Raw genomic sequence first — 11,416 nt, forward strand, 5'->3', positions numbered from 1 at the left:
CCACGGAAGACGTGGGTTTGGGGGCTTTACTGCCTGGCTGGCAATGGAGAACCATTGTCGCCTCCTCTTGGGGTGACTTCAAGTTCCAGTTTACTAAGGACAATCCCAGTTTATTTACACCTCTTGTTCAAGCATAATTGGTAGCAGTTTCGCTCTCAGTAACATCTCAGTTTAGATGATAAATTATCCTGTTATCTTATTTATCATGCAAGGACAAAGGATTATTTCATAAATGGTTCTGACAGCAGTAAACAAGATACAGACGGAGGAAACTAGAGTCAGTAGTGAGGATAGTCTAGCAGCTTTTAAAAATAATCCAAGCAACTTGATTTAAAGAATATGCTAGTGACTCAGGGTCACCTCAACCCATAGTCATCCTCTCTCTTGGTCAGAAACATCGAAAACTTCACGAGTATGTCCTAAAGTATTTCATTTCCCAGCCTCTGTCACAGTTACTTTGTAGCCATATCACCTGAGCCAGCCAATGAAATGTGAGCAGGACAGGAAGTAAGAGCTAGTGTGCTTCCTGTTGCTCTCTCACACCTGCGTCCAATAGCAAGGAGGCCCGCTGGCACAGCTATAAGGAGGAGGAGGACTACCCGACCCACATCCGATTTCTTGTGAGCAAGGGGTGATCTTGGGTGGGTTGTCTCCAGGATTTGGGGGTCTTCCTGTTATATCAGCCAGTATCAATTACCATGACTAACAGAACTGCCAATGTGCCCTTTAATATTTCCTTGTTAAAATCTGGTACTTTCTTCAAGATCAGTATCAAAAAAGCTTAGAATTCTTTCTTAATTACAATTGTAGATGATCTCCTCTGAATATGCACAGCACTGTTTGGTAAATCTCTTACTGTCTGAATTCTGTCTGGAGTTTATTTGTGTGCGTGCCTCTCCTGCTGTCTTATCCCCTCACTCCACTCTATCTCAGTCTCAGTCAGTCTTAGAGAGCTGGCAAAACTGACTTTAAGATAATTTTAACTTTATCTTAGAAGATAGGAATTGGTTGAGCAAGCCCTTCAAAAAATTAAAAGAATTGCAGTGGGCTTCAGAAAGTACTTGCGAAAGGACCAACGCCAGATTAAGTGAATGCTTCACACTCCCCAGTGCTATACCCAAGATGGGTCGGCTTTCTACAGTCCCCAGCAGACCACAGCATGTGAGGGAAACGAGCACATTCTCAAGCTAAAAAGTGCAACAAGGGTTCTCAGGCGGAAAGGCTTCCTTCCCTGTGGGTAGAATGGAGGTGTAGCAAAGGCCTGAGGGAATGCAGCTATAGATGATAGAGGAGAAAGGTTCTGGTATATATGATCCAAAGCCCTAGAATTTTCATATCAAGATGCAGAGGCAATTCAATGAGGTCTATTGTATTGGAGCCACAAAAATGTACAAAACACCTGCTCAGCCCGTTGCCTACACCCCCCCCCACGCACACACACACGTGACTTCTTTGGTTCTCTACACAGCCCATTCTGCACACTGAGCTCTAACCCCAGTCTCATCAGCACCCAGGGTGGAACAAAGGGTGAAGAGGGCCTTAATGGCCCCTTCTTATATTGTAGTGCAAAATACATACCTCCTGGAGTATTTTATAAATAGTAGTTCTTGGCCTTGGCTAGTTTGCTCAGTGGTACAGCATTGGCCTGGTATGTGGAAATCCAGGGCTCAATTCCCAGCTAGGGCACACAGGAGAAGCGCCCATCTGCTTCCCCACCATTCCCCTTCTCCTTTCTATCTCTCTCTCTCTTCCCCTCCTGCCAAGGCTCCATTGAAGCAAAAAGTTGGCCCGGGCACTGAGGATGGCTCCAGGGGCTCCACCTCAGGAGCTAGAATGGCTCTAGTTGAAACAGAGCAATGCTCCAGATGGGCAGAGCATCACCCCCTAGAGGACATGCTGGGTGGGTCCCAGTCAGGCACATGCAAAGTCTGTCTCTCTGCCTCCCCGCTTCTCCCTCCAGGAAAATACAAAGAAATAAAAAATAAAAAAGTAGTTCTTTGGCTAACCAAGAAGAGCAGCCATTTAGTAATATCTACATTTTTTAAATGCTAACAAGCAATTCTATTTTAATCTGCATTTCTTCCCCAATGATAACCTCAGGAACATGGCTTTTGCTTTCTGCTGTGGGCCTTCTCCAATGCCATGGGAAGCTCAGGGTAGTCCACTCAGCACATACAAATGTAGCCAGATGCAGGTGGGAATTCACATCCTCTGGAGGAGCCCCCAGCAGTGTGGGGTGAGAGCTGAAGCATAAATGATCCCACTGATCCCCTTGAAGTGGACAATCCCAGCAAGCATGCCAGCAGCTCCTCAGAAGGTCATGGCAGGATCGCCCTGTTGCCTAGGATGACAACCAACTTGGTAACACACCTTGTTCTGGCTTCTCTTTCTTCTAGTTTTACTCTCCCAAATCCCTTACTCCTGCTTCCTGGGGTCACCTTCCAGATAAAGTGCATTTTTCAGGTACTTTTTTCACTTGAAAACAAGCTAAGACAACTTGAAAAGCACTGATCTTCCACCTTCTGTCTGCCCTTCCATTTTTCCACTCTCACCCAGCTCCATACAGGATTTAAGATTCGTGGGAGTGCAAAGGGTGAGGTGTGCACGACGGGTGAGAGTCACGTCACCAGCTCATGAGGCTGGCAGCCACCAGTGCTAGGTCACTTTGATTTCAGTGACAGGGATCACTTCTAGAAGCATGAAAGTCTGCTGTGAAAAATCACTCTAGTTCTTAACTACTATAGGAAAATTTTATTCAAGTATAAACCTTAATATTCAAATGATAAATTCTTTATTCAATGAATTCTTTTTAATATTTTTAAAATATGATTGATCATAAAAGACAGAAAGCCCAAAGGATATGGAAGGAGAATTGCAAGATACAGTTTTATGAACAAATGGTTTAAGTCAGCCAACAAAGGAATTTTAAATAATTATATAACTCACTGGCCAGAAAAAATTATTCATCTCAGCCACTGAATATTTACTAAGTCAATAAATTTAAATGTAGCTGATATTTCAACACCTATATACTAGTAACATTAAAAAAACATCAAATTTTTTTGTTTTAAACTTCATTAAGTTTTTATCTTTTAGACTAGAAAACTTAAAATAAATACTTGTAGAATAAAAAAGATGCTATGATTTTATTTTATAGAATATAGTGTAATAATCCTGGCATTTTGTATACAAACAGGTTGACAATTAAAACATGTACTTAGGAATGTTCAGGAATATTCACCTGATATTTTTTTCACTCAAGTTTTTTTTGAGCTGGAAGAATCTTACATTTCAAATTATTAGGAATCTGCTCTGTATGAAGCAATGCAGATTCCATTTTATAGCTCACTCTGAGCTTTTAAAGTATTTTGCAAAACAAATAATGTTTGCATTGAACTTCCACTTAAACTCAACTTCCAGGAATCACCAGAGTGTAGCTCAATGGCATTAAACTCAATATAATTATTAAACAGTAAATTTTATTGCAGGAAAATCTTACTTGCCACACTTTATCAACTAAAAGTGTCTATTAACTATGTCTTCCACAGGATAACAATAATTCAAAATAAAATCTATGTAAATACTGTTGCAAAGCATTTTGGTGCTGGAAGAGACATCAAATCAATACATGTCCTTCTAAACTCAGAACTAGGGCTCAGAGAGGGAAGTGACTCCCCAACAGTCACAGAGCCACTAATGATAAAACCGTAACACAAGTCATTTCCCACCCCCAACACTGCTTCTGCTAGGCCACCTTCAAAATTCACTTATTCAGAATACTCAAATAGTCTGTACAAACTAGGATACACTACAGTTTACACTTCATTTATTAAGATAGTTATTTTTGCTAAGATCTGTACCTCATAAATGTTCTCCATCAGAAAAAAATACTAAATGAAGCAGAGAACTGAAAATCATAAAATCAGTAATTTATTTGGAAGTTTGAAAATTAGTAAACAACATTACTATAAAAGCAATAAAGTATGATAAAATACTGGCAAGTTACCGTAAATAACTGTGGTAAAAATCTTACTGGTATCTTGGATTTTTCTTTGCTGGCTGATTTATCCTGCATGAAAAATATAAAAAACAAAACTGTTTACTATGTTAATAATAAATTGATTAACTCAACCAAATTTTATAGGCAGTCTAATATAAAGCAAAAAAAAAAAACACAAAAAAAACCCCACACCATATCCAATATATTCTAAAACATACTGTAAAGATGATATGATATGTGTATCATACTGTCTAAATTACTATGACTTCACAGTAAGTTGCTTTTAATGGTTATTTTTATATTTACTGATTTTTAGAGAGAGGAAAGAGAGAGGGGGAAAGAGAAAGAGGGGAGAGAAGCGGGAAGCATCAATTTGCAGTAGTTGCTTCCTGTGTGCACCTTGACCCAGCAAGCCCAGAGTTCCGAACCCACACCTCAGCGTCCCAGGTGACGCTTTATCCACTGCGCCACCACTAGCTAGGCCACAGTCAGTTTTGAAATCTGTAGGGCTATTCTCACATTTTACTATTCTAAAACATTATGCATAATCTTGACCTTTAGTCTACGATGTGAATTTTAGGATCCACATTCCATGAAAGTTTTTGGAATTTTAATAGAAACATATTGAATTTCTGAAATAATCTGGAGAAAACTGACATTTTAATAATACTGACTCTCCCTCATGAATACAATACAGTTCTTTATTTATTCAGATCCTGGGAGTGTATCCTTCAAAAACATTTTATAATAGTCTTCACAAGTGTCTTATACATCATTTGTTAGACGTTCTCGGGTATAGAGATTTGGGATGGAAAAATGCATTTTAGGAATCAAAGAGCAGACTTAAAAACTTTTAATGCCAATGGATTTATAAATAGGAAAAGGTCTCTGAACACTGCATCTACTTATAATAATTTCAAACTCCATGTTTTTCTTCCTCCTCTGTGACTAGAAGGCTAAATTTTATGTATGGGTTCCCAGACCTCTGGCTCCTGGCAGGGATTAAGCAATGAGAGGCTCCGTGGGAGACCAGAGAGACAGCAGGAAGAGTAAGAGTGTAGGGCATTTCTTTCCTACTGCTCCCTATTTCTCATCTTTCTGATAGAAGCTTAATTCCTCCAGAGCTCAGCTCCTGCCAGGAAGCTGCCATCCCAAGTCCCCCTCTTTCATTCTGAGAGTAGTGTTTAGTTTCTTTGACCCATCAGTTCTAGGAGTGGTAATGGTTTTCTCTTGCTGTAAATCCTTAAATGCCTCCTCATCCCTGTCGGTTCCTTCCTTAACCTTGCCCACATCTCAGCAAATGGTCTCTCTATAAGTTTTCTTCAGTTAAATCTTTTTGAGCATGCCCTCTGTTTCCTGTTTGGATCCTGACTAATATATTTTTACATTAGCAAAATCAAAATCGCTAGAGTCTAAGTCTTCCTTAAGTTGTCTGGGGTTATTTGTTTGTTTCTTTTTTATTTGTTTTGATTTTCAACCCCTGTCTATTAGAAGGAATGTTATAAACCTCATATAATTCCAATTTAACCATTCTCATCAAATGACCAGAATCTATAAAGTATCTTCAACTGAAACTCAAAATGCCTTATTTTATATTTTAACTAATTTTAAAAATGAAAAGAGCGGTTGTAAAAGACATATTTATTTTAAATAGCTAACTTAAGAACCCAGACTGCTATTTCTGAAAAAATGCCACATCAGTCTCAATCTTCTACTAATGAGATGAATATGATAAAATCTCCTTCAGCAAATATAAATTACCACCTGCGTACTTTTTCAAACTAAATGAATACATAAGTAAATGTCACATAAAAATGGCATTTCCAAAGTTTAATTCATTACATTTGTTTTAGGTTAAAATATAAAAGCTTTCCTCCCTTCAAAAGGAAAACTACATTTGAAATTAGCATAAATGAGAGAATCAAGAGTGTTTAAATTACACATCAGCCAAAGCGGTGGGAGAAGGCCCTCTACTGGTTAAATAGTATGTGGAACAGGGAATAATCCCAGAGAGGCTCACACCTGCCCTTCCAAAATCCCACCGCCTTTTCCAACATTGTAAGTTCTTTCAGAGGGAGCAGGAGGAATGGTAGGTGTCATTTCTAAACATTACTTTTATTAAGATAAAGCAAAACTTAAAACTTAACTGCAAATAGGTTTATACTAGATGTTTTTCAGTTGTAAATTGGTCAATTATGAGCTTTGCGAAATAACAGCTATTCAGAAACACCGCTGCAAATATAGTAAACATGAAATGTAAATTTCAACAACATAGACTATGATTCAAGATCAGACCAAAGACTAAAATGCACACCAAGCAACTCTGTTGCTGCATGTATACAATGGTGACAGTGACAAATATTTTTTTAATGACTGTGAGATCCAAGACGGCAGGAGAGTAGATGGAAGTTACACTCACCTTCTCCCAGGACCAAACTGTAATTACAACTAAAATATAGAGTAACCTGAACAACCACCTGAGGAGCAGCTGAAGAGTTTTATAAGCAAGCATTCACAGAAGAGGCCACACCGAGACTGCTAGGAAGGGCAGAGATGCAGAAAGTCTGCCCTGGCTCCCACCCGCAGAGGCTGAGATTCCAGAGGCATTTCTCAGCTGCAGAAGTTCCCCCTGAGAAGCAAGGGGTCTCAACCTCAACCCAGGCTCCCCAGCCCAGAGCACCAGCACTGGGAAGAGGCGCTCATGCCACCTCTGTCTGCGACAATCATCAGGGATTCTGTCCACCAGGGAGAGATGGAAGTCTCCAGAGACACAGGCGCCCTATTAAAGGGTGCATAAGACCTTGCTTGCAGCTGCTTGCCCTGGGCTGTGCGAGGGCGGAGCCAAGTAGAGTCACAGGAGAGACAGCTGAGGGGACAGCTGCCAGGATACCTGTGTTCAGTCACTCGCCCACACCACAGACACCATCTTTCCTGGGTGGAGCACTCCCTCCATATAGCATCAGCCTGGAAGAACGCCATGTTTCACCCTCTAGCCTCCCTGAAACCCCACCACACAGAGCTTGTGCCCTGCTGAGGAGCCAGCTGCCTCGGCCGGGTGTAGAGGTCTGGGCAGACTCAAGGGCTGTCAGTTACTGAGTTTTGTGGTTGGGGCAAAGACCATTCCCTGCTTCTTTTCCATGAATCTGACTGGCACCTCCCCTTCACAGGAGACACACCCTCTCTCTGGGCTTCCGGCAGCCTCCTCCACCTGACTGCTGGCGACTCCACGCTACCAAGGTTGGGGCAGATCTGGGACAGGCTGAGTTGGGTGGCTCTAGGGAAGAACGCTCTCCCCCACCTTCCCTAAGCCTGACTGGCACCTCTCCCTCACAGAAGACCCACTATCCCCATCCTCCCAACTACCAGTGGCCTTGCCCTGCTGAGATTGAGCTCCTGGCAGAACCTGGGACAGACTGTTACATGGCTCTAGCACAGGGGATATTTCCCCTCACACAACTGACCAGTGCAGATCCCTCCTTTCACACGGACAAGACTGAGGTCTGTTCGGGCCTGATAAACTCGGCTGGCCTCACCTTCATGACTCCCTGAGCCCCTGCCCCAACACAAGGGTGCGGGAACACCCAGCGGGTGGCATCTAGACTTGGTATACCCTGGGACGTTTGCTGAGTGGCCTCACACCTAGCACTGGTACAGAATTTCAAACTGGATTGATCTGGTGAACAGCACTCACTCCTACAAGGTGACTGATAACCTATCTCACACAACTGAACTGAAGTATTGCCAGAGGTTCTTTCAGTGACTGAGCCGACAGGCAGAGGCAAGTGAAGGCAAATCTGGGGTGCCGTGGAACTTCTGCTGACCTGCCTCCAGGCTCAGGGGTGCCGTGGAACTTCTGCTGACCTGCCTCCAGGCTCAGGGGTGCCGTGGAACTTCTGCTGACCTGCCTCCAGGCTCAGGGGTGCCGGGGAACTTCTGCTGACCTGCCTCCAGGCTCAGGGCTGGTAAAAGCTGGCCTTGCTTGGTGCACAGCTTGGTCTTTCCTGTGCACACGAAGGACCAGCAAAGGCAGCCACAAACTCTGGATAACTCTAGCTCCAAACAAGTTGCCAAAGCCAGTCACAGGCAGATTTTGACATTAGTATCCACCAAAATCCCTCCCCAAAGGTCCCAGAACCAATACACCCAGTAGCCCAGCTCAGAAAACATCAGGACAATCCAATTAGCCTCACAGTGGAAGGAGACTGACTTGGGGTAGTGAACACACAATGCAATATACAGGTGATGTATTATAGAATTGTACACCTGAAACCTACATAATCTTATTAACCAATGTCACTCCAATAAAAACAACAAATTTTTTTAAAATACTCAAAATTAACAGTTAAAGGAAAATATAAGCTACATGTGTGGCCAAGACATGGAAACAACCAAAAAGCCCTTCAATAGAAGACTGGATAAAGAAGATGTGGCACATACACACTATGGAATACTACTCAGCCATAAGAAATGATGACATCAGATCATTTACAGCAAAATGGTGGGATCTTGATAACATTATACGGAGTGAAATAAGTAAATCAGAAAAAAACAAGAACTACATGATTCTATACATTGGTGGAACATAAAAACGAGACTAAGAGACATGGACAAGAGAGCGGTGGTTACCAGGGGTGGGGGGAGGGAGGACGCAGGAGGGAAGGAGGGAGAGAGTTAGGGGGAGGGGGAGGGGCACAGAGAAAACTAGATAGAGGGTGACGGAGGACAATCTGACTCTGGGTGAGGGGTATGCAACATAATTTAATGACAAGATAACCTAGACAGGTTTTCTTTGAATATATATACCCTGAATTATTAATGTCATCCCATTAACATTAATAAAAATTTATAAATATATATATATATAAGCTACATGTAAGTAATTATAATTTATACTTTAATTATAAATTAATTTAATGCAAAAGATTAAAATATAAAAGAACTTTGCTTATATCATATAGAAAAAATCATTTTTTTCTATGATAGAAAATAAATTAATTTATTGTTCCATATTTTAGTAAATTGTATCCCAATTTTTTTTGTTCAGTTGTTCTTTTACTAATTACTAATTAAATGGTAAGTGAATCTGTTTCTTAGTTCTCAATTTATTACACATTTCAATAAAATGCTGAAACCAGATTTTCTTTATCAGTTAGGCATTAAGTACTTATTTGATAAATATATTTTCTGTTAGTAATCTACAACCCAAGGGATAGGGGAATAAATCACCTTTTAACATCACGTCCATAATAATCTCTAAGTCAAAAAATATTATGAAGCATTGAAAAGAATTATAGTTCCGTGTCAAAACAAAAAAGCTAAGCAAAATTTGCAGACTTCAAAGCAACTATTTTATATTCAGTACCAGGATGCTTAAGGGGTCTTTTGGATGTTCATCTTAGAGCTTTAAAGTTGTTTTCTAGCTAGTCAGAATAATATCCAGGCTTAATGCCTTCGTTTTGTTCTGACTTTTAAAAGTTTGACCATTGTTCTCATTTCTTTCGTCTACTGTTGCTCTTCATTAAAGAGTTATGAGATGTAGCTATTACAACATTCTTCTTTCATTAGCCTGCCATCTGGAGATTTTCTTAAGAAAAAATTCTATTTACCACTTAACCAAACACTTTCAGTATAGTATGGTATGGTATCTTATTAGAACTTCTCAACAACCTTAGAAAAGAGGACACGTTATTGTGATTTCCCTTCTGTACAGAAGGCTTAGAAAGCCGTAATGATTTGCCTGAAGTCACACAACTAGGAAGGGGCTAGGATTCCAACCCAGGGCCCAAACCGACTGCAAGGCCCCACCGAGCTCCCGCGCCCCAAACACACCCTCATTAGCACCGTGGTCCCTGCTGGCGCCACTCTACATAACAGGGTTGTTATGACAACATCAAGGGCCAACGGTTGATAAGGAAATACAGGAGTGTTCAGAAAAGCACTCAGTATCCTAGACCGGGGAGAAGCAGGCAGTATCACAGGGGTCACAACTGGGGAGTCTAAAGGACCCGGTTCAATCACGTTTGAAATGCATAGGGAGCTTCTGGGAGGGGTGAGCCTGGCGAGGAGCCTCCCTCTCACCTGCTCGCTGCTCATGACTACGAGGACGCTGGCGGCACCCAGCGGCCCGGGTCGCTGCTGCCGGGCACCCCCGCGACGCCCTCGGACCACAAATGAGACGGGGAGAGCCGCCCTGTCCTCTCCGCTCCTAGTGCAGGGGCTGTCTAGCGTCCAGGCAGGGTTGTTGCTTAGCAACGGGCCAGCACCGTTCCCATTTCCGGTCATCTGAGGCTCCCAGGAGAGCACCGGAAACTGAGGCGCTTTCCAGGATGCCTCAGCCCATTCTGAACAAGGGACACGCATTTGAGGTCATTAACATATAAATGACAGTGAAATCCAAGAGAACAGATGAGAGGGCTCAGGGAGTGTGTAGAACAAGAACAAGAAAATCCAGTATTAAAATAATATTTAAGAATTGGATGTTAGGTGACCCCACAAAGACAACTGACAAGGAGTGGCCAGAAATAATTGGGAACTAAGAGTATTGTAAATCTTCCTTAAAGTAGTGGATAGGTTTCTTGGAAACTGTATAATGAAATCAATTTTATCACAGGGCCATAGGCTAGTTGAAGTTTCTACAGGGTATTTCTGGTCAGAAAAACACCACCAAACTTCTAAATTATGCCTTAAAACATTTCTAACATTAGACATTGAAATAAACGTGAGCTATACATACAGTTAAGAAAGATTCATAAAAACAAGATAATTTATGAACTCACTCCAGTTCAGAGTCACAGGTGGCTGGAGCGACCCAGGGGTGCAAGGGGAGAAAGGACAGGACGCCCTTCCATGGCAGAGCAATCACACCCACACTCACTCAGACTGGGACAATCTACACAGACCAATTTACCTTACCTGCACATCTCTGGGACGCGGGAGGACACTGGAGTACCCAGAGAAAACCCCATGCAGACATGGGAGAAACTCCACCTAGGCATTGGACCTCACGGGGAATTGATATTTTTTTTCATCCTCAGCGTTAAAAAGAAATGATGTTAAGCTAAACAATTTTTAAGGACCTGCTGTATACACTCATAGATATCAAGTAACACAGTATTTCAAGAAGAATATGGTCAAAAGCTTTGGAAGGTAAATAATCCAAGGATTTAAAAGTATCCACTGGGGAGAGCAACAGGATGAATGTGGCAAAGGGATTTCAGAAAAATGTGGTAGGAGGATGTGGACCCAGATACCAGAGGCTGGAGGATGAAAGGGAAGGAGACTGCCTGTGTAGACAAATCTTCAAAAAACTTGGGGTATAAACAAAAGAGATAGGGTGAGGCCTGAGGAGAGTCATGGAGACAAGGACCTTATTTTTTCAGACAAGAAAATCTTGTTGGTGTTTAAATGCAAATGGGA

The 11,416-nt window shown here is 41.8% G+C and overlaps 1 protein-coding gene across 1 annotated transcript in view; it reads right to left on the reverse strand.

The window, feature by feature from the left end:
* DNAH7 (dynein axonemal heavy chain 7) overlaps positions 1-10,148 on the reverse strand; it is a 256,542-nt gene extending 246,394 nt beyond the window's left edge. The window contains exons 1-2 of the mRNA XM_066345867.1: positions 10,079-10,148; positions 4,007-4,069 (exon numbers count right to left, since the gene is read on the reverse strand). Coding sequence (XP_066201964.1) covers positions 4,007-4,069; positions 10,079-10,093 — 78 coding nt within the window. The 5' untranslated portion in view covers positions 10,094-10,148. The remainder of the gene's footprint in view (positions 1-4,006; positions 4,070-10,078) is intronic.
* Between the last annotated feature and the right edge of the window lie 1,268 nt (positions 10,149-11,416).

The sequence above is a fragment of the Saccopteryx leptura genome, chromosome 7 (assembly GCF_036850995.1).
Source record: "Saccopteryx leptura isolate mSacLep1 chromosome 7, mSacLep1_pri_phased_curated, whole genome shotgun sequence".
Taxonomy (NCBI): Eukaryota; Metazoa; Chordata; class Mammalia; order Chiroptera; family Emballonuridae; genus Saccopteryx; species Saccopteryx leptura.